Source organism: Mustela nivalis (assembly GCF_964662115.1).
Source record: "Mustela nivalis genome assembly, chromosome: 1".
Taxonomy (NCBI): Eukaryota; Metazoa; Chordata; class Mammalia; order Carnivora; family Mustelidae; genus Mustela; species Mustela nivalis.
This window is the reverse complement of record NC_139020.1, coordinates 137346749-137371346: the sequence shown is the minus strand read 5'-3', so window position 1 is coordinate 137371346 and position 24598 is coordinate 137346749. Positions and strand designations below refer to the sequence as shown.

General features: G+C 37.6%; 1 protein-coding gene across 1 annotated transcript in view; it reads right to left on the bottom strand.

The window, feature by feature from the left end:
• Window positions 1–2134: 2134 nt before the first annotated feature.
• The window catches only part of UBE2E2 (ubiquitin conjugating enzyme E2 E2), a 373264-nt gene continuing 350800 nt past the window's right edge, over window positions 2135–24598 (bottom strand). Inside the window, exon 6 of the mRNA XM_082686694.1 lies at window positions 2135–2991. Coding sequence (XP_082542820.1) covers window positions 2894–2991 — 98 coding nt within the window. The 3' untranslated portion in view covers window positions 2135–2893. The remainder of the gene's footprint in view (window positions 2992–24598) is intronic.

Below are 24598 nucleotides of genomic sequence, written 5' to 3'. Positions count from 1 at the left end.
GACTCAACAGGCTCAACTATGGATTTGCTGCTCTCTCTGGAGTTTCTCTAGCTTTCACATTTTGAGGAAAGGGTACATTTGTTTGTCATTAAGTATTTAGATTTCATAAACATGGAGAAAGAAATTTTATAGACTTCCTATCAAATTGACATAAAATCTAAAGATGACTCATGGGAAAGCAAGCACAGATTTGTGACAGGATTTCCTACTAGAACTGTTATGATCTCTGGCTTCTAAATAGCACACATTTTTAAATGATCTGAAGTACATCCAGTTATGAGATGTAGATGTAATATACTGGATATATCACTTAAAATGTGCCCAACTGGAGTTGACATTTTAAAAAGTAGAAAAGCAAATTGAATTTAAATACTGTCAATAAAAGTCAGTATTAATATCACAAGTTTGGTTAAATAATCAAAAGCAAAAAAATCAGTTTAATAATTAATATTATTATATTATAATATATTAATATAACACATTAATATGGCTCAGTGCTTTTAGGATTGACTTTTTAAAATCCAAGGTATTAAAGTAAACATAAACTTTAGTGGTTAGAAAGTCTATAGAAAATAACACATTCTGGGTAATTTTCTAATAATTACTCTTGTATTATATTAATTTTATTTAAAAGAAAGAGATGTTAAGCAACAGGTATCAGACTCCCCCCCGCCCCAAGTATTTAGTGTTCTATATATCAGGGACCAGCAAACTATAACTCACAGGCCAAATTTGGCTATTGATTGTTTTGATAAATTGTTTTAAATTGTTTTACTGGAACACAGCTATGTCCATTCACATGAATGGTCTATAGTTCCCTTTGCTACGAGCATAGGGTTGAATAGTTGCAACAGAGACCATATGGTGTCTGGTATGCTGGAACATGTTTTCAAATAATATGAATGGTAAAATCATTATTAAAAAGAGAAAAAAATACCCCTACGTACTCTGGTTTAAAAGTTACCTTTTCAGGGCACCTGGGTGGCTCCATTGTTAAGCGTGTTTCTGTGGCTCAGATCATGATCCTGGAGTCCTGATATAGAGCCCCAAGCCAGGCTCCCTGCTCAGTGGGAAGCCTGCTTCTCCCTCTCCCGCTCCCCCTGCTTGTGTTCCCTGTCTCCCTCTCTGTCAAATAAATAAATAAATAAAATCTTTAAAAAAAAAGTTACCCTCTCAATATTTGAACAATATTTTCTTTAGGACTTCTCTAACCACAAAAAACGGCACCTTTGGAATAAAGATTTTAAATCTGAATCAGAACTATTTAGAGGTGAATGATTTCCATTTGTAAACCCCACTAGTTAGCAGTAAAGATGTTCTTTCAATGAGACCAAGTGGTATGGTGGGATTGTAACTGTAATTAGTGAACGCAGGAGTTTCCAACATGCCCTGCAACACAAAGAACCCTTAATTTTGGTCAGTGTTATCAGTGTGTTTTTCAAACTGCCCCACATAGAAGTCTCCTCTGCCTCCTATAGCTGGTTACCTAAAATAGTCTGAAGGTCAAAGCCAGCCAGACATACCCTTGTCACTGAATGTGTTGACCATAAGTGATACAGTTGAGTTTATTTCTTCCACTAACATTATGGAGAAAAAAACAAAACATACCTAAAATAGTCTGAAGGTTAAAGCCAGATATACATACCCTTGTCAGTGAATGTGTTGACCATGACTGATGCCACTGAGTTTACTTCTTCCACCAAAATTATGGAAAAAAACCCACAACCAAAACTCAAAGGTAGTCACTGTAACAATTGTAAAAAGGAAAAAGGAGAGAAATAAATTCAAGTGGTCAAATGCAATGATAGCTCAGCTCAGACATGACTTTCACTAGAAGCTATTTTTGGAGTCTCATATTTTAATTGTTGAGTGAAGAAGGCTGCAACAGAAAGCATGTCTATGAGAAAGTAATGTCCAGCTAATATGTAAAGTGATTGTGATCTGAAACAACTGTAAAATCATAGGGTTATTGACAGCTGGAGAAATTCCACATGCTAAGCAACTCAGCTACAAAGAAATACTAGAGGTTTCAGATGAAAAATACACTTGAATCTTAATTGAATTAGACAAGCCTTGCTGCATGAAGGGCTATGCTGGTCACCAGGATACAAAGCAAACGCTGGGTTACCAGAAGTGCATTTACCAGCCACAGTGATTTATTGAGTGCTTTAATAATACAAGTGTACATCAACTGATCCACAGTCAAAAGTGGCAGGTCCCTAAGAAATTTACAAGCACTTTAAGTAAATCAAAATACATATTATTTTGTTCAATCCAACAGTCTTCTGTGGGGGACAGAAGGCTAGTGATAAACAGAGTCTCAGTAATGCACAGTGATTCTGATTGAAGCTTTTGTACAAAAACTTGTTCCCAGTAGCATGCACCCACCAATAAAGACTTCAGTACAAAAAATTAACCCTAAGCACTACATTTAAGTAGAAATGAGATATAATTCTGAATTCGTGTTTTCCCAAAGATCACATGAAAGGAAAAAAATAAAAATAAAACAAACAACAACAAAAAACAAAACCACACAGTAATACAAAGCTTTGTAAGAAAGCTCTTACTATTACAGATCCAACATTGTTTGCACTGAAAACAAAATTCCCATCCATGTTGAGGTGGGGAAAAAAACCCCCAAATCTTTCAAGTTAATAGAAAACAAAAAAGGGAATAAATTGAGAAGGGTGGAGGGGTGGGTAGAGGGAAAAGAGAAGGAAAAGGAGGAAGAGAAGGGAGGGAAAAGGGATGACATACCTTCAGAAAAAGGTTCAAAATTTAATAAAAATAAGAAAATAAGAACCGAGGTCAAGGCGGGGGCTTGGGTAGGGCTATTGATGCACTTGGTGAATGTGCTTGCACAGGTCCGGCGGGGGCAGCAAGCAGCAGGCCCCTATGTGGCATACCGCTTGGTCCACTGTCTGGCCATCCGGTCGTGCTCTGCTCTGTTGGTCATGTACTGTGTGGCAATGCTGCCCACCAGAGGGTCAGCTGGAAGGGAAGCAGAGTCAGGAGTCAGTAAATACCAGTGGCACTTCCTCTTTCAAAGTAGGGGAAAAGGAGTGTTTGGAAATAGCCCAAGATCAAGGAGGGGATGTGGAGGTGGTAGGAAGCTGCTGTTCTAACCTGGAACAATATCACTGTTGAAACTGAAACCATCACAGAAACAGGTTCAAGAGGATTTAAACTAGTAACACCAAATGTCTGAAAACTGGCTAAGATACTTTAAAAATGTGGTCTTTCCATTCAGATTAAGTAATGACTTTAGAGTTTAAAGGGCCAAAGAGAGGTCTGAGTCACATTTCTCCACCCTTGGAAAAAAAATAATCTTATTCTAATTTTTGGCAGTCTAGAATGCAAAAGTTTGAGTAAAACATAAATATCTTTAAGAGTTAGAGTCTATGTCACTCAAGACAGGTGTTTAACTGAACAGAATCTCTACTAGGGAAATGCACTAAACATCCATCTGCGCTTTCTAACTCACTGATCAAGGTAAAGGACAAGCTTAATGTCAGAATGACCAGTGACGTTCATACTCTGCCTCAAATTGTATTCTAACAGTGTAGGCTGATGGGGAACAAGACAGGCCTGTCATTCCAGCTCAAAGGAGGAAGAAGGGGACAGATGAAGGATAGGGAACAGGACACTGTGAGTGGGAAAAGGTGTTACAATCAAGTCTTAATATTATTTCAGTAGGGGAAGAAGGGGGAAAATCTCAAAACAAGTTAGAGAACTGATTAAAATTAACATGTGCAAAATTTTTTAGTATGCTTAAACAATTAAGATTAGATTTCTTTCAGAGTTCCTTTTATCTTTCCAAGTTTAATTTTAAAAAGAATATTTTTTACCTGTAAAATTATACATGCTAACTATAAATGCAATATTAACAATAAAAACTGCCTCAAACAACACACAAGACAGAAAACTGTAAGTGAATATCATCTATAAATTTACTCAGAGAGAACTACTCTTAACAGCTGCCTTATAAATCTTCCTGGACTTCTCTAAACACACAATTAAAAAAAGGTTATTATTTATAATCTGCTTTTATAATGTTAAAAACTCACTATATGGTAAGTAACTTTTTATATCAATAATCAAAAATCTACTTCATCATTTTTAGTATTAACCTGAATAGCCAACTTCTTGTTTACAGGCATTTGGGTTCTTTCCAATTTTTGGCTTTATAAACAGTGCTGTGAGCAACATTACTGTGCATACACGTTCACAAATTTATGCAAACGTGGAATTTTTTTTAAAGTATAAATGAATAACTTAAAAAGAATGAAATGAAGGAATTTAAAAATCACATGTTATTAACCAAGTAGTTCTCAGTGCTAAAATGTTTTGCTGAATAGAAAATTAAGATTATAGGCTAGTGAACCAAATCTATGTAACAGGGGGTGCCTGGGTGGCTCAGTCAGTTGAGCGGCTGGCTCTCAAATTCAGCTCAGGTTATGATCTCAGGGTCCTGGGATAAAGTCCTGCATTGGGCTCCATGGTCAGTAGGGAGTCTGCTTGATGATTTTCTCTCCCTCTGCCCCACCCCCTGGCTCGCGCTCTCTCTCAAATCAATCAGTCTTTTTTGTTTGTTTGTTTGTTTTCAAATCAATCAGTCTTAAAAAAAAAAAAAAAGGAAAGCAAAAAACAAAAACAAAAACCCAAAACAAAAACTATGCAATATATATGTAGCAAATGACTATCACAGTGAATTTAATGGACTAACACACTCTTTTTGTAGTATTTATAATTTTGCATGTATTTATAATTACAAACCTAAGTACAGATGAATCTCCTTAAACAGGTTTCATATTTCATGGATTCAGTTATGACAGGAATGTAATAACAGTCTCTAAATATACATTACTTGCTTATTTCTCTGACAATTCCTTTCTAAAAAAACAAGGAGAAAATTCCCATCACTTTGAATTTCTACTTTCCCAAATCCTCATCAATCTTTGATATTATCCTCTATCAGTCTTCCTCCTCTTTATACTAAAGAAAACCTACAAAATTTACCAGTGGATAATTAAAATTTAAGTCTTCTACATTTTTTGCCTTGTTCTCAGCAATTGTTTGAATTTAGGGTGTTTATGCTTACAGCAAAGTGTTAGATGATTTTAAGAAGTTCATTTTCCCAAATACCAATGCTGCATGTATTAGAGGTTCCCTGAGGCTGAGGAACAGGATTTACAGTAGGGGCAATGGAAAATCAGGGGAGTGCGAGTTGGTATATAATGCTCTTCATTAACTAAACCTCAAAACCACATCACCTCACCTGTTTAATAAAAATGTCACTTTTTTTGACATCATACTAGCTATGAAATACTAGCCGGAATGAAAGTCTAAGACTGAAAGACCCCCCCCCCCCGCCTTTTTTTAGATTTTATTTATTTATTCGACAGAGATCACAAGTAGGCAGAGAAGCAGGCAGAGAGAGAGAGAGGAGAAAGCAGGCTCTCTGCTGAGCAGAGAGCCCCATGTGGGGCTCAATCCCAGGACCCTGGGATCATGACCTGAGCTGAAGGCAGAGGCTTATAACCCACTGAGCCACCCAGGCGCCCCATGACTGAAAGACCTTTGTCAAGGGGCAGCACACCTTCCTTTCCCCTCCTCTCTACTTCCTTGTTTCACCTCTTCCTCCCTACACAGCTCCAGGTGCAAAGAGAAGCTGTTTAGTAAGTGCTTGTTGACTGAATAACCATCATGATTATTTGCAAGTGAGGAAAAGGTGATCATACTGAATACTCTGATCCCCCCCCCCCCTCTCTCTCTCTTTTTTTTTTTTTTGGAGATCGGTGGTCTGTGCACCTTTAATTCTGGAAGAGAAAGGCTCAGACAACTCTCACAACTTCATCTCCAGGCTCACCTCTTTCCTGGCTGGGGCTACATTGGATACTCTGGAAACCAAATGGCTTAAAGCTTGTCCAGAAAAGGTGGGATACAGGAATCAATACTAAACGGGATAAGCAGCAGCTGTATGGCAAGAAGGGAGTGGAAAAGACGGGCAAAGTACTGAACTGCTGAGTGATTCTATTTGCAAGATCAAAGAACATTCTATCTTGGTTGGTAGGTGATAGGGGAAAATTACATGGAAAAAAATTGGATTCCCCCTCCCCCCTCCCTTTCTAAAAAAGATTTTTATTTATTTATTTGAGAGAGGGTGATCCAGGGAGCATACACAAACAGGGGAAGGGGCAGAGGGAAAGAGAGAAGCAGACTCTCTGCTCAGTCAGGAGCTCTCCATGGGGCATGACACTGGGATCATGACCTGACCCAAAGGTAGATGCTTAACCAACTGAGCCACCCAGGCACCCCTGGATTTCCTTAAGAAAACATAAATATTCTTAAAAAAACCATAAGCAAAAAAATAGTACAGAATAGTGGACAAGGGAATGAGGTTTGGATACATACGGCATGGGTGTGTATCTTAGTTCTGCCAGTCACTTTGGGCAAATTACTTAACTTCTCTATGCCTCAGTTTCCCCAACTACAAAATGGCGACAATACTCCCTAGAATGCTATAAGAATTAAATAAATCCTGCCTCATGGGACTCTGCCTGTCACTCTGTTTCCCTTTTGCTAACTCCATTTATTTCGTGAATGTTAAGTATGGATAGAAGAACATAAGAGAAGGAAGGAAGGAACACACACAAAATAGCAACCATAAATAGCAGCTACTCCATATGGCATGTGTCCCTGTGTAGCACTGGCATTACAAGTTGGTTCATCACAGAAGTTTCTTCTCTAGACCTGAATTATCAGCAAGTCAGAAAAAGGGACCTGATAGTGACTGTGATGGCTTTCTTTCACTTTTCTCCAGTTATTTTTAAAAAATTATTTTGTTATTGAAATTTTTGCTTTGCATTTTGCCATTTTTTGGATTCTTCAAGGCTATAAATGACTGCTTTGCCAGCTGTTCCGTTATACCTGCGATTAACACTATTCTTTTAGCAACCCATCAAGTCACTGGAGGTCTTCTGTGTGTCTGCCTTGTGATGATTTTTGTCTCTCATGGAATTTTTCATTGGTGGTTTGGTCTAGCTTAGTTTTCTTTAAATCTTTTATAAAACAAAAGAGTAACCGATGCTCATCATAATAAACTCAAATAATAAAGAAGTATGTACAATGTAAAAAACATTACCTTCTTCCCTCTAATTTCCTCCATCCCAAGGTAACCACTTAACGGTTTGATACTCATCCCTCCATACTTTTTTCTTTATGTATGTTTAAATCAAATAGAAAGCACATAAAAAACATCTTGCAACTTGCATATTCCTCAGTAACAATACACCGCAATTGCATTTCTGAGGCAGTACAAACAGACCTAGCTCATTATATTTAATAATCACAGGGCATTCCTTTGTGATTATTCAGCAGTCTGACATTCTTCTCCTGATGCACACATAGATTTGATCTGATTTTTTGTTATTACAACTAGTATTACAGTCTTGTGTAAGTCTTTGAGCACATGGGTAAGTACTTCTGGAGGGTAGATTCCTCTAAGTAACAGTGCCAGACCAGAGAATACATATTATAAGCTTCAGTAAATACTGCCAAATTGCTGTCACTCAAAGGATGTACAATTTACCCCATTTCTAAGCACTCTCAGCAACACTGCATTACCTATAATTTAAATTTTATTAGCTTAACAAAAAAAACCTGTCATTGTTGTAACTGCATTTAACTTGATGTCTTACTAAGGTTTAACATTTTCTCCTATTTGTTTACTGTTTTTACTTCTTCTCTGTGATTTGTTTGTTCACGTCTTTTGTCCATTTTCCCCTACCAATACGAAGGAGCACTTTATACATTATAAACATCAAGCATGCACTAAAGTTTAGCTTTGGCCTCAGCATTCAGCCAAAATCTGCTTTAGTCTATGGAAGACCGAACAGACAGACGCCTCCTTTGATGTCATTTCCAGCTTTACTGGACTTGTGGAGATCAAAGATCATGCAAGTTATCATCATATTTAATAGGCATGATACCATCACTTGTACTCAATGCTACTATCTGAATACTGGTTTCAAAAGTCTCAGTAAACATTATGGATGTCACTTGGGACTGAAAATCTCTTTCAGCCAAAGATAAACATTATGATGTACAAGGGAATAATCTGGAACTGCTTTCTCAGGTATTCAGACAAATGCTCAAATGAGATGGAAGAGCAGCTACCACATGTGAAAAAGCTGCTGGAACAAAATCGATCTTATCATTGTCCGCTGCATAAAATGATACTGACGGGATAGGTAACAACCAGTGGCTGCTGGGAAAGTAGCATATCCAGTGATTGTGGGAACCAGCAAGTGATGTACAAATAATAGAAATTAAAATGTGAGGGGAAAAAACCTTATGTTTGTTTCTTAGATACTCGGGAAGTGTTTCCTTTAAGCACTGCACACAGCTTCAGTTCATGGGAGCACTTCAGTGACACGCACTGCCACCGCCAGTCAAATCTCCAAGTCTGGGAGCGGAGAAGGTAAGTTTACCTTTTTGTAATAGAGGAAAAGGAAAGTTCACTGATTTGACAGCAAAATCTCCATTACCAGCAACTTACACTGGCATAAATAAGCCTCCCCTCCCAATTCATGCTTTTCATCAAGTGAAACATCCATTTAAGTATTGTAAATACACAGAGGACCCACCAAGGAGCTGGCAGTGCTCAGAAATTGTATTACTACATCATCATGACAAACTTCAAATTTAAACATCCTGAATTTTTAAAAATAAAATTATAATATTACTTACATTCTTTTTTTTAAAAAAAGATTTTATTTATTTGACAGAGAGAGAGAGAGAGAGAGAGAGATCACAAGTAGACAGAGAGGCAGGCAGAGAGAGAGGGGGAAGCAGGCTCCCTGCTGAGCAGAGAGCCCGGTGCAGGGGCTCGATCCCAGGACCCTGAGATCATGACCTGAGCCAAAGGCAGAGGCTTTAAACCACTGAGCCAACCAGGCGCCCCTATTACTTACATTCTTAAAATAAAATTTCATATTTACTGTTGAATCTAAAAGGATCATTTTATGATAGGAATAATCAGCCTTGCCTTAGGCTGCTCATTGATTTTAACACTGGTTGTTCAGTATTCAGCCAAAATAAACTTGATGCATCTCTAAGAATAACACTATTTATCCATTATATGTGGATGAAATACTTTCACTCAGTGTACCATTTGTCCTTTAACCCAGTTTACAATGTCCCTTGCCACACATAAGTCTAAAATTTTTAGATTTTAATTTTTAATCTTCCCTTAAAGGCCCTCTTCATCCACCCCGGTATTTTAGAAGTATTCCATTTACATACAGTAACTTTTACACGCAAAGCTAGATTTATCATACACAAAATTTCTATACATATCTGGATTGCATTCTGCACTGATGTTCTTTCAACAGACTAATTTGCCTTTTGCTTTATTTGTTCCTCCTGCTTTTCTCACTATAGTTTTATAGTATGTTTTCATATCTGGTAGGGTAAGTTCCTACTCTTTCCCCTTTTTCCTTCACTAAAATTTTATTTGAAGAATCCTAATCTTGATGAGGTTAAGACTACAAGGATTTAAAGCTATTCCACCCCACAGGTATAGGAATCTTATGTTTCCTTTGAAGAGTGTTATCAAGATTTAGGAATATCTGAATTCCTCTGGGTCTACTAATTAAAAATCAAGTGAGTAGGACAGAGTTAAGGTTTTTGTATTCTGGAATGTGGGGGAACCAGACTACTAATTATAGCCTAGCCCAAACCTGAAAGATTGTTAAGTACCCTGAGAAAACACACGTGTGTGTGTGCGTGTGCGTGAGAGAGACTCAAAGTGATTTAGGAGGAAAATTATCATATCTGTGATTTAAACCAAATGGTGGATATTACCAAACTAGATTTAAATTTGAAAATGCTAAACAGAACTGCATACAAGTCTAGCAAGATAAGCTGTTACTCCAGAATTCATATCTATTGATGGTAAAAGAGGTACTGAGTGTCCCAAATTCAATACCTTCCATAGGACTTATTTAGAGAAGATGAGCTGGCTCTGACAACCCCAAGTACCTATCACAAAATACGGGAAAGGAGAGAAAGAAGGTTTGTGGGAATACTGAGCTACCACCTTGGGAGTGTGGTGTGTGGTAGTGGAGCATCTCTGTGTCCCTCCTCCTCAGAACCATAAAAAGGGGGAGAAGATGGCTTTTTTCTCTCAAAGCCATGCAAGAAAGGTACCAAGAGACCCACCAAGTAAAGACTGGGGTGTCTGCAAGAAGCAGACTGGAGTGTCTTCCCTGGCCAGAGATTTAAACAGGGTATGAAGTGATTTGCCCTTGTCTATCTCATTATAGAGAGGGAGCACCAAGGAAGTGGTCTAAACTGTCCCTGCTGTCTCATTGGGGTCCTATCAAGAAGGAAGCTTCCCATGGGAGGGAACCCGAGTAAACTAAGAGGCTCTTAGGAGAATGCTATCTGGAACCAGCTTGCAACCAATTTTTAAATTTCTAGGAATTTAAACACAGCTATTATAAAAATTAAAGTTACAATTTAAACAAATTATTTATAAACAAGGGTAATACTTAAAACTTATTTCTTTATTATTTTATTGTTATGATTATTATTCTCATAAATTTTTTTATGCCTACTCTACCCATATGGTGCCAAAAATTCATGTGCTATCAGTTTAAGGTCAGGCATGTACTCCGAAGTTGGCAAATGCTACAATTTACCACTTGGGTTTACTGTTTTGTTGATTGTCTGGAGCTAAGAAAGTGATGGATAAAATGCTACTAATGCAGATTAAACCAAAAAGTGTAGCATGTCCAGAGTCTTTACATTATGAATAGCATAAAAGCTGGAGGATATATTCTTCCAGTTTTTGACATGAATTCAGCAAAGAAGTTGTTCAGGACATTAACAAGTGAAATTCCAACATCCTTCTTAATTTCATTTTTGTCTTAATTCTTAAATGCAAATATCATCCAACATTCATGTTAGAACTACACTCATTTGTCAGTTGCAACCATAGGATGGCTATAGAAGCAGGGAAAATAATAATCACGGGAAATTAGGAAAAACCGTTTTCATTCATTACCTAGCCCCTAACTGCTTAGGAGTTAGGCCTTGAAAAGGGAGAAGAAGGCACAATCTAAGAGCCAGACCATGTTCCATCCACCCTGATGGGAATGGAGGAGGAAACTGAATTTAAATCAGGTATGAGAGGAAAGTTTAAAAATGAACCAGATTCACCTTCTAATAACTGAAAGTGACCTGGATGCTATGGGAGCTGCTAAATATTATTAAAGAATTGAAAAGCAAAATTCAACAAAACATGGCCTAAGGCAGCGATGGGAGAAAATTAAAACCATTCCATATTAATACCTACTGAACTGAGACTGCTCAATAAACACAGTACAAAATACACTGGTTATAATCTAATGTATACTCTTGATAAAATATCTTTAAAAATTTAAAACCTCATCCTGTATGTCTACATAGCAGTGCTATCTATGTACATGAAATCAATGTGTGTTTTGAAACATAAAGTGTTTTATTAGACTAGACTCCTCTAAAGAATGGCACAGATGGTGCATTCCTACTGAGAAGTGATTGGGTTACAATTCCAGGCTTAGTTAAGCAATACTTTCTAATGAACTCTAAGAAAATATCCTTACAGTAGAGCACTTAAGACACCAGAGATTCACACATTGCTTTCCCCAAAATACCACTGTAAAGAGCTGTTGCTGCAATAAGCAGGAAAGAGTCAAAGAAGCCATGATGTTAACGCTGTTTTTTTTTTTTTTTTTTTAAAAAGCAGCTTCACTGAGATGTAATTCATATAGTTAGTTTACCCAGTTAAAGTGTACACTTCAATGGCTTTTAGTACATTCACATTTATGCAACTATTATAATCCATTTTAGAATTATTTTCATCACCACAAAAAGAAACCTTGTACCCACTGGTGGTGACTCCTCATCTCCCCAAATCTAGTAAGCTACTTTCTGTCTCTACCTATATATTTGTCTGTTCTAAACATTTCATAGAAATGGAATCATACACATGGAATCTTCTGTGATTGGCTTCTTTCACAAGACATAACATTTTCAAGGTTCATCCATGTAGCATACATCAGACCTCATTCATTTTTATGGTCAAATAATATTCTATTGTATGAAAAGACCACATTATATTTATCCATTCATTAGTTGATTGACATGTGGGATATTTGCACTTTTGGCTATTATAAATAAAACTACTACGAACATTTGTGTACAAGTTTTGCTTGAAAATGTTTTCCTTCCTCTTGATATATACCTAAGTATGGAACAGCTTGGTTAGATGGTAACCCTATGTGTAACCATTACAGGAACCACCAAAGTGCTATCCAAAGAGATTGTATCACTGTACATCCCTTCTAGCAATGTGTCAGGGTTCCAATTCTCCACATCCTCATCAACATTTGTTATTATCTAAGGATGGTAGATTTTAAGGAGAGACTAGCTTATTGGCTATATATGTACCAGGTATCCAGTTATCTATTTTTTTAAAAAGATTTTACTTATTTATTTACTTGACAGAGAGAGAAAGCTAGAGCAACAGAAACACAAGGAGGGGGAATGGGAGATGTAAAGCCGACTTTCCGCCAACCAGGGAGCCTGATAAAGGGCCTGGTCCGACAAGATCATGGGATCATGACCTGAGCCGAAGGCAGATGCCCAGTGACTGAGCCATCCAGTTATTTTTATAAAAAGATTTATTTATTTGAGAGAGAGAGAAAGAGAGCTCGAGCATGTGTGAGCAGACGTGAGGGTGGGGCAGAAGGTAGGGAGACAAGACTACTCCCTGAGCAGGGAGCCTGATATGGGTCTTGATCCCATGACCCTGAGATCATGACACGAGCTGAAAGCAAGAGTTGGATCCTCAACCAACCAAGTCAGGTATCCAGTTATTCAAAAATACATATTCTTCCCCATCAAGCATGGAAAACAAATTATTTTAGAGTATTTTTCTCATGGTCTCTGGCTGTGAGAGACTGAAGATTATCCTGATCTTGTCTTCTACTTCTAACCCTGATGAAAGTAAAAATGACAATAATAATCTAGTGAAACTTGTTTGCGATGCACATCTTTTCTTTAAAATAAAAAGATATATTTTTATTCCATAGTCCTAAATGTAGTCCACTCACTACAAACATGTATTCTAACTGATCAATTTTTCCCTCAAACTGTCTTTTCTGTTTATATTATTCAGTAGCTGAGATTGGGACAGGAGATGGCTTTCAGAGTGAGTGTGAGAACTGCAATCTTGCCCTAGATACTATCACACATGGCCATGGTCTCCACTGCATCTGGGAATCTGGACTTGAGTCCAGGGATATAAATAACCCAGCTCAGAATCAGAGCTGGACAAGAATCTCAGGGGTTTCAGTTTACCAGATCATCCTGCTTGCCTTTGAGTGCCGGAAATTTGTAGTTGAGGCAGCCATATGGATGTTGTCCTTGCTGAGGAATGACACTGAGGGTGTAAGCTTTGATTTGGGCTGAGGCTGCTCTTATCTTCTCCTCCAAAAGGGATGTTGTTGAATTCTCTGCTAAAGTTAGAACCCAACCATTACCTCTGTCTCTCACTGTGCTTGCCAACTCCCCTCTCTCAGTGTGGGTAGGCAGTTTTTCTTTCTCAGTCTTCTACCACAAAACCAGCAGTGTCTGGGGCACTGTGGGGCACTGTGGAGGATCAGTCAATAAATATTTAATAAGTGAATTAATGAGTAATCAGACCCAATGATAAGGATGAAATTTGGTATGTAAATGGCATCAAATTCCTGACATCTTCCTTCTCATGCTTAAGCCTAACTGACATTTTTATATCTAGATGATCAGCAGCTCTCCAAGTTGCTGACTTGAGACAATAAACATTTGGGCAGACCTAGTGTCGTGTGTGTGTGTGTGTGTGTGTGTGTGTGTGTGTGTGTGTGTGTGGTTTAATATTTAGTTATCTTTGCTTTGAGTCTAGATCAGGCAATATGATCTACTTTTATAACTGTTCTCTTGCTTTCTTCAGGCTTCCCTGTCCCCTTTTTTTAGTCCTTGAAGTTTCAATTCTTACAATTCATAAAGATTCTTATAGTTTGTCTGTATTCAGGAGTTCCTGTTTTATTGATTACTTGCCTGAACTTGAACGTGTTGTTGTTTTAATCCCTTGGGCAACATGTTCTCTCCTATTTCTGCTTCAGCCAGATGGGCAGGTCTATTTCTAGGACTCAAACTCTTATTGTATCCTTCTAACATAGGTAAAGAACCATTTCCAAAAAAAAAAAAGAACCATGTCCAAACAAATTCTAATATATCATAAGTGGTAAATTATTTTCCATTTGTCTGGTAACCCACTGGCTACCATAAACCGACTAAATAATATTCACTGGTCTTAGAATGCATCCTTCTTGTTCACCAAAATTGGCTTAGAAATCTTTGGGAAACCAGGTATAGCCAAGTTCACATAGTCATTAGTGATGCTGTCACAGTGGCTAGGAAACCAAGTGCTGGGGATTCTGATTCCCAAATATCTCTTGGCCCTTCCACCCCTCTTTCTCTTCATGGCCTCTGTCAGCTCTTACCTGGACCATCAAAAGATGTTCTTGAACGTCTGTCTTCAGTCTCTCCACTCTCAGATGAACTAAACTTTAGTCTTTAAAGGCACAAACCTGGTTCTGCAAGATCCCGCTTTCAAAACTTTCTATTCCTGTCCAACTTTGCTTCCTTCACCATACCCATCCTTCCATGAAAACCCCAGTGGCAAGGTTAACTATGCAGAAAGATGCACTTTTGCCAATAACTTGTCTGATGTTCCAGATTGTTTTTACAATTTTTTATTGATTTTTCAATATTTTAATCATACTTTTTTCTTCAATAGGGGCTGTTCTAATGTTTTCCTTCCTATTTAGTTTTTATAGTTTCTGAAGGAAATATGTTTTCAAAAGAAGAAGACATATCAATGCAAGAGAACACTATAACATAGATTACTGTGAAATCATTACCCCTCAAGAATAATTCATGATAAAAAAACTTTGTGCTAAGTATAAAGTGCTGGTCTACATATTAAAACAATGCATCAATGCAAAGTGGTTTCCATCTTAATCGCTTAGAGCAACAATTCCTGACAACAGTTTGGTCAGTCTATATTGTTCCTGTTTTCCCTAGGGAGATCAATCCGTGCAGAAGAAGAAAATACAAACCACTAATCTCATGGTGGGGGTGCCACGGGTTGTGTTTTAAAACAGAGAAGGAGGAAAGAAAAGAGGTGAGACAAAGGCACTTAACAAAGTTATCTGTCTACACATTAACTCCTTAAAAATAATGCTGAACTATTTTTATTTTTAAAGATTTTATTTTAAAGTAATTTCTACACCCAATGTGGTGCTGGCACTTACAGCTCCTGAGGATCAAGAGTTGCATGCTCTACTGAGTCTGCCAGGTGCTCCAATAATGCTGAATTATTTGGGGACAATCACCTTGTCCCATAAGTGAGAAAGGGAAAAAAAGATCAAACTGCTCATTGTAGGATTTTTCTAATTAGCATTTTAAACTGGATTTTAAAGCTTTTCAGACTTAAGCCAACTTCTCTCTCACCAGATGGCCCTGTAACTTCCCTAGGGTGGAAATCCCAACTCTGCTTCCTGCTGCTTCCCTAAGTAGGTCTTTGATTACTTCTAATAAGCCCTGTTGCATTGGCCTCTCTAACCTGCTGATCTTTCTTTACCTTAGCACGTCTCAGGGGAGCTGCTAGCCTCTTTAAAAGAAAAAAAAAAAAAAAAAAAAGATGCCAAGCCTAATTTGGGACAAGGACATACCTCAAAACTCTCCAACTTTCCCACTCTTCACCACAGTGTAGGAATTCCAAGTTGGGCCTCTCTTTAACTGAATGCATAGCACCTTTGTAAAGCAGGGGAAATCCAGTTTGTATCTAGTTGGCTCCCTCCCCATTTGGCTGATTTCTTGGCATATTTTCCTCTCCTGGCCCGCAAAGACCTCTCTCCCAGAGGAAACGTTCATATAATGTAACTGTTATCTAAGGTGCCATCTTTTCCACAGGTATACACATTTTCAAAGAGAATTGTAGAGACCACATTTAGCACAAAAAAATGAAACTAAAAAAATATAATTTGAACAAAAGAGTATGTTCATAATTTTGTTGTTTTCTGATTAAAAGGAATCTGGGGTTCTTCGGATCACATAGCTGAAAGCCACCCTTCACTCTGCCACTAAGGGGCCCAGCACACCACTGTATCTTTTCCATCCCCATCTCAGAAGCCTGCTTTTTTATGTCTACTTTTTTTTTTTTAAATATTTTATTTATTTATTTGACAGAGAGAGATCACAAGTAGGCAGAGAGGCAGGCAGAGAGAGAGAGAGGGAAGCAGGCTCCCTGCTGAGCAGAGAGCCCAGTGCGGGACCCAATCACAGGACCCTGAGATCACGACCAGAGCCGAAGGCAGCGGCCCAATCCACTGAGCCACCCAGGCACCCTTTATGTCTACTTTTTATGTAGCTAGCTGCATGAGTCATCTTCATGGAAATCCGACCTGCATTGATGCTTTAACTTTTCAAATGACATTTTAACATTCATATTCTACTACTTTAATTCTTTCTCCAAGATTTATTGTTAAAATTAAGAAAACAGGTTGTAGAAAGCTGGCTTCTTGGCTGTGATCATGCAGGCCATTTAATGGGTGAGAGGGACCACGCTTGTTAACCTGTGGAGGATGCTGACAAGAGTTCACTGACAGGGGTCTTAACCCAGCCCACCACTATATTTATTCAAGAGTGGTCAAACCATGGGATTTTTGTTGGAAATTCAAAGGCCACTCTTGAGTCAGCATGAAATGGGACATGCTGAGGCCCTAAATTTTAAATGCCGTGTGGTGGGCATAGTCACAGGTCCCCGGACGCAAGGCTTCCTTTGGAGTATTTTTTTGAAACAAAATTTTGGTGTTAAAATTGAATCTGGTAACAACCACGAAATTATACAACCATACTTAAATTCTAAAATAGTTATTTTTATAGCAGCCCTATAAAGTTTAATTTACTCTCTTGCCCTGAGAGATTTAATGAATGCTTAAAACAGCTCCACCTATTTTTCTATAATTGGCTACATTTGTTTCAGATATAAACATGCTGACTAGATTTGCATAGCGATTATAGGTCTGGAGCTGCATTTTTTGGTGGTGGTGTGGGGGGGTGGGGGAGGCAATGAATAGACCTATTGCCCCTAAATGAGAATTAACTCACATCTGCATAAACAATTATATTTTCACTTGCAAATTAGGTACCATTTGTATCTATAAGGTTTTCTTAGTTTAAACAGCCATTCTTCAGACACACACACAGTGATTATTATTAGCAATTATGACTAAAAATATACATTTCTTTTGCAAGGTTAAATCAACCCTCTAGACCTGTTAGTTTTGCTCCATTTTGTCAGAGGTCATGAGAACAAATTTTTCGTCCTCATACATGCTATACTGTCCTACTTAGGTCTAAAAAAACAAACCAAAACACAAAAAACCACCCCTAAACCAAACCAAAGCAACAAAACCAAAACCAAAAAACCCAAAACAAAACAAAACCACTCAAAACCCCGAAACCCCACAAATACAGCCCTGTGGAAAATATATAACTCAAGGACTATTTATGATGAAAAGAATTAATAGAGTGGATGTTCCTTTTAATTTTATTTACTTGCCACATTCCCCTTATAGAATACTTTCAGCAAGGATTCTTGTTTACATCCCTAAATAATCAATTTGAAATTTACTGAATTGTTCAAAAAATTTTTATTCCAGATAAAACAATAAGTTAAAAGTTTCAAAAAGAAAATCATTACAGAAAATAATATGGCCTGCTCAGCACACTAGGAGGGACTTCCAGCTCCATATTAATGAACAGATCCAGAGGGATACTGAATAGCCTTTTGGCCTCTAAATGAGAATATGCCCACTATTTGCGTGAACAATAACTATATTTTCACTTGCAAATTAGGTCCAGCCGGTACCTATAGGGCTTTCCACATTATATTACTCAGTCCAGGATAATTGTAGGAATTGGTAATAAATCAAAATAATATTAAAGAACTATTCTTATAAAGATAACAAAAGATTTAAGCATCAGCATTTTACTTGAGTAGAGTTTATTTCTAATGTACATACAACCAAACCACTGTGGTGTCAACTCATGTGAAATATTTTAACCAAACTTTAAAAATTCTCATGGGAGAAACAAGCAGATGTTTGTGTCCTTTATTCAGCACTGTACCAAAAAAAAAAAAAGGGAAGGAAGGATGTATATATACTGCTCATGGCAAGATAGACCAGGCTGCTGGTATTAAACATGACTATATCTTATTCCTGGAGGCAGGTATTTAAGGTTTGTTTAAAATCGGAAATGAAAATTAGCTTAGTAATTTAAGTCTAATTCTCATTTGTACTAAGTTCAAGTCTCTAGTATATAATATCTGACAGAGAAAGACCCTCAGGTAATCTAGTGTGGGGGTGACAGGTCATGGTTAAGGCTGATTACAGGGCAGAAAAATGAATGTTTAATGTCTTCCATGCTCAATGGCTGTTTAGAATTGCCTGTCCCCGGGAGTGACGTTAAATGTTTAATGAAACGCACTTGGATTCCTTAAAAGGTGCTTGGCTGTACCAACAAGCCAACCTTCAAATTCATAATGAAGTTATAAACCAAAATAAAAATGAGTCATTATTTCTCCAGGTCCAACACAGAACTTTAGTGCTTTATTTCATTAGCTGGTTATTTTTAATCCATCAAAACTAAAGTCTATGAGTTGCAGCATGGTTAGCCCATACCTATACCAAATCATTACACTACACTCGTGTTGAGACTTAGTTTTCTGATGATTTATTTGACTGATCTCATTAAAATTTCTTAGGAAATGGTACTTAATTTATCAGGGGGAATGAAAGTGTTGTAAAAATTTGGTTTTAGACTTTGAACTATTAAAAAAAAAACCATTCAGATTAGATTTTGGTGAACAGAAGTGTGGAAACAGGCAAACCAAAATGCTCATCCTGAAAAGGCATGGCATTTTCTAACTAATGGATCCTAAGAAACTATGTCATATTCAAAAATTTGGTACACATAACCCTTCTATTCACCTACAATATACCATAAGTTAGAGGAAGGATAAAGTTCTATAACTGGCTACAAGGTGAGTCCACTTTTGGGAAAATCTGATAAGATGGTACCTTGAAATTTTTTTCCAGGAGACTGATTTTGGGATGATCCAAACATCACACTACTTTTATTATTATTATTTTAAAAAAGATTTATTTATCTTAGAGAGAGAGTGAACAAGCATATGTACACAAGCAGGAGGAGAGAAACTGAAGCAGAGTCTGTGCCAAGTGCAGAGCCTGACACAGGTTTCAATCCCACAACCCTGAGACAATAATCTGAGCCAAAACCAAGAGTTGGATGCTCAACTGACTGAGCCATCCAGGTGCACCCATACTATTTTTAAGTGAGTCTGAGATTCAGGCATCAAGCTGAAAACATATACATGTATACTTACAGATAAGTCTGTTGTATGTGTTTGCTGTGGTGCATACATATCGGGCAGAGGTGAAGCAATAACAACGGTTTTTGTATTCTTTAATTTATTTGGGCTTTCACCCTATACTTACAGAATAGAACATACTAGGCAATGTACTTTTGAGATCTGAGAATGAATGTGCAGATCGGACATGGTAAGTCTGATACTAGCTCAAAGTCATGGTGAAGTATTTAAGCAACCAGGTTTTGTTAGGGCATCAAGCCATTAGAGGCTTTGCAGGACATATCTCATTAGGCGGAACCAACCTTTGAGCAGCTACTATTGTTGGTCTGCCTTTGATAAAATGATCTATAATATAACCTTCAAGGGATATCAACCTAGAGTATAACAATGAGAAACGCAGTAAGACAGCCATTTTGACATGCTCCTCTCGAAATAGGCTGACCTAGTGTGTTGATGTCAAGAGACACAAAAAACTAGATTGACTTTCTAAAGGAATTTGTCACATCCTTATAAACTCCAAGGAAGGCTACTTAAGCCTCGTTTGTGTACAAGAGGGTAGAGAAATACAATGACAGACTAACTTGCTAATAAAGAACTGAGAATTTACTTTTGAAAGAAGCTATGGATGAGGTCTGGTAGGCTCTTAATCTTCGGAAAATTGAGTAAATGACTAGGAAGTTGAATCTCATCAACAGTATGAAACACATTACTGATAGATAAAGAAAGAAATAATGTTACAGAACATACTGATTCTGTGTGCAACATCTCAGAATCATGACATGTTACTGTTTGTTTTCAAACTGTATAGGATTTTATTTATTTAATTAAAAAAAAGATTTTATTTATTCATTTGACAATGAAAGAGAGAGAGAGAGAGAGAGAGAGAGAGCACAAGCAGGGGAAGTGGCAGGGAGTGGGATAAGCAGGCTCCCATCAAGCAGAGAACCCAACATGGGGCTTGATCCCAGGACACTGGGATCATGATGTGAGCTGAAGGCAGATGCTTAACTGACTGAGCCACCCAAGTGCCCCCTGTGTAGGATTTTAATGAGTTAATTTAAAATATAAATTTTGGAGGCACCTGGCTGGTTCAGCCAGTAAAGTCTGTGATTCTTGATCTGAGGGTCATGAGTTTGAGCCCCAAGTTGGGTGTAGATTGCTTAAAAATAAAATCTTAAAAAAAATATATAGGGGCACCTGAGTGGCTCAGTCAGTTAAGCATCTGCCTTTGGCTCAGGTCATGATCCCAGGGTCCTGGGATCAAGCCCCGCATCAGGCCCCCTGCTCAGCGGGAAGCCTGCTTCTCCCTCTCCCACTCCCTCTGCTTCTGTTCCCTCTCTTGTTGTGTCTCTCTCTGTCAAATAAGTAAAATCTTAAAATATATATATATACACATACATATGTATTTATATGTACATATACATATATGTACATTTATTTATACTACACACACACATTTTGATGGTATTGAGGAAGAAATGTTGCATTCCTAAGATACACACAGTTTAGTCACTTGAATGGCATAAAAGATAAAATTCTAAAACATAAGTTTGTATTATATATTTTAAGGATGAGTCTTTAACTTCATATAAATTTGATGAATGTACATAACACTAATGTTAATAAAGAAATAACAGGCCCAAAGTGGAGTCTCTTGTGCTAAGCCCAATGTTAGAAAATCAAGACTTAATACCTAACCTAGCTGCCATTTCAGTCCCTCCTAGCAATGGAATCTTAACTGGTCAGTCTGAAATTTCCTGGTCAGTAGTAGTGAGGTAATCCACCTGACAGACACCTGAAGAAGCTGGGGGTAATCTGCTTTTTCCTTATCTCTCCCCCCTTCTGCCTATGAGAGCCTTCCATTTTGTTCGGTACCTTGGAACTCCTTTCCATTTCTATTTGCTAGATGGGATGCTGCTCGAGTCAAGAATCACAGAATAAAGTAATTTACTCAGCTGAATTTTGTCTAACACTAATTTGATCTTAAATCTAGGATCAGCTGGTTTTTTAACACTGATAAAATGTCAACAATTCTAATCTGCTTTCTTTTTGTGTTTATTCTGAGGTTTTGTCAGGTACCACTTTTGGTAAAAAAGTCTTCTCATGTCTCAAAAATTCAAAGAACTATTGTTAATGGTTGGAAAAAAAAAAAATGGAACAGAGGCATTTAGAAAACCAAACCATTTCCTCCAGAAACAGATGTCCAATTTTGGGTGGCTATGTACAATCCATTTTAAAAGCGGTGTCAGTTTATTCATGTAAATGGAAGGTTAAAAATCATTGACCAAAACAAAAGCACCAAAGTTATGGCTACAAGCATACTGAAGTATTCTGACAAGACATTAAAAAAGCTTAAGACACTGTAATGGAAAACTACTTCACTCCATGCTCACAAGTCATGCTTCTTTGTAGTTATCCTCTTTTTGCCTCAAAAGGTTATAAACTTTATAATACCACTGATCCTTTCTCTAGCATTTCGTTTTACTAACGTGTGACCAAAGGTTTCTATCATTCCATTAGAAAGGAAATGTAGAGCCTTTTGGCTATCTTAACAATGGAAGCCTGTCAAGTAACTTACTGATTTTGCATAGATTAATTTTATGATTTATACAAAAAAGTACATTTCCCCCCCGGAACCATTTTCAAATTGATATGACGACCTTAGGGTAGATATAATCAAGGTGATTAAGAATCAATATGAAAATGTTTATTATAAATTCAGAAAAGAAAGGACTTTTTAAACATTAATAATTTTATATGGTAACCACTATTGACATATTTTGGAAAATTCATTTTGTTATAAAATGCCTAGCTCCTATGGCAACATGTAAATGTGTTAGTAGTTAAGACAACTGGCCGAAAACAGCAGAAAATGGAGGAAAACAGGCTTCTAGAATTTTAGTCATCCTAGGTCAGTGTTTTTCTGGATGATTTATGACCATAACTACATGTTCAAAGCCTTGAGTGCTAACTCAAGAGCATTTCAGTCTGTGCTTCATTCATGTGGTAAAAAGTGATGCAAAGATGAAGTTAGCTAGTAGAGATGCCACAAAACCTTATATTCTTAAATGTTCAGAAGTATGATTTGTAAAAATATCGTCACAAAATAAGAAACAGTGATCCAGACTATTCATAATGAAGAGAACCAGGATTCCTGATTGTGCAGACACTGAGCTGCAGGGTGGGTATACACACGTGAACGTACAACCTTTTCTGTGTACACCTACTTAGTTCTCAGGACTGTAGAAATGCCCAAACCCAAAATCTCTTCTTGGTGACTTCCTTGTTTAGGCCCTCTTTCCCTTATGCCTCAATAATAGCAACATCTTAATTCAGTCAAACAGATATTTACCATCAGCCTTCTATAATGCAGGACATCTTGCTAGGAGTAAGGATGTCGTCTTCCTGCCCTTCTGTCTAAAATTTGGGATAAAACAAACATTGGTCCTCCTTCAAGACCAGTGGGCAGTGCCATATCTTAAATAAATTAAGGAAATCCAGGTCTAGTCAACACCCACAGTCCCATAGGAATTAGTATACAATGTAGAGTATTTTTACCAACATTTTGACTGAAACTTTATATACACCCTGTATTAGTGTGCTCAGGGTGCCACAACAAAATACCATCGAGTGGGTGGCCTGAACAACAAAAACTTATTTCTCACAGTTCTGGAGGCTGGAAAGGTTCAAGATCAGGGTGTGAGTCAATTTGGTTTCTAGTAAGGACTCTCTCCCTGCCTTGCCGACAGCTACCTTCTCCCTGTGTGCTCAAAGACGGGGAGAAGAAGTGTCCTCATAAGGACACTAATCCTACTAGTACACCCCATGACCTCGTTTAACTTTAAATACCTCCTATTGTCCCTATCTTCTCATACAGTCACATGGAGTTAGGGCTTTAACATATGAATTTTGAAAGGACACTGTTCAGTGAATAGCACACCCTCAGAGGCTGCTTTTCCTGGGCCTGGAGGCCAATGATAGGAAGCCATGTTTAACACCTCTATCCTCTTTTCCTGACATGTAAGTCCTCTCTGGTCAGCTATCCTTCTCAAATTCTCATCCATACAATTTTTTTCCTTTTTTGTCCTATACTCCTTCAGAATAATCCTCTCCAGCTGACCCCAACCTTGCTAGCCACACTCTCTCTAAGCTTCAACAAACAATATGCTCTTTATGTACTTCCCTTATTCCTGACCCACCCTCCATTAGACTGTAATAGCTAAAAGAATATTTCCCATAGTAGCAGTGATCATAGCCCTCATAGAATCTCCTGTAGAGTCTAAAACAGTTCTTTCCAAGTTTTGGCGCTAAAAATAAATGTGTTGAATCGAGTGCCTGAGGATTCTCTAAAATTATAGTAATTAATAATAATTGCAATGGCTATTTATTAATAGGCCAATTTTAAATGACAACTTTAATAATGAATAGGAAAATGATTTTATGTTCAGAAATCTGTGAGAATAATTTGTGTGAAGGCAAGTATGTAAACAGAATACTGTGAAAACATTGGGGTAGACGAAGAATAATTTGAAAAGATTGCTAACCCCTGGACATTCATTCAAGAGAGACTTGCAGAGTACTGTTAAAATGCCAAGAGCAAGCTATCCTGTAGCTAGAGGTATCCTGGAAAAGATATTGGCACCTTATAATCACCAAATGTCAATATTGGCAGAGGTACTACTAAACACATAAGAAAATGGATGCTACACAGAATATGTGCAGGGAGCACTCACACATATAAAGGTTGTGTAAAGGTTCTGAAGTCCTTCAGAACTAAAGTCAGTTTCCTCTACTTTACCCTAAGCTGGGCAATTCTGAGCCCACAGTTTAAATTGTGTTCCTAGAGGAGATTTTGAGTGATGTGTACGTTATAAAATGTGCAAGTGAGTGTGCTACAATGGACTTTGGTGATGAATAAATCAGTTAAGAACAATGCTGTGTTTGAGGGTAATTTGTCTTAAACCAGCTTCTGGAATCTTACCCATGCAGAGTTCTCCTCTTTCTCTTCATGATCTCTTTGTACAGATTCCTAGGGCCCTCTGAATGGGG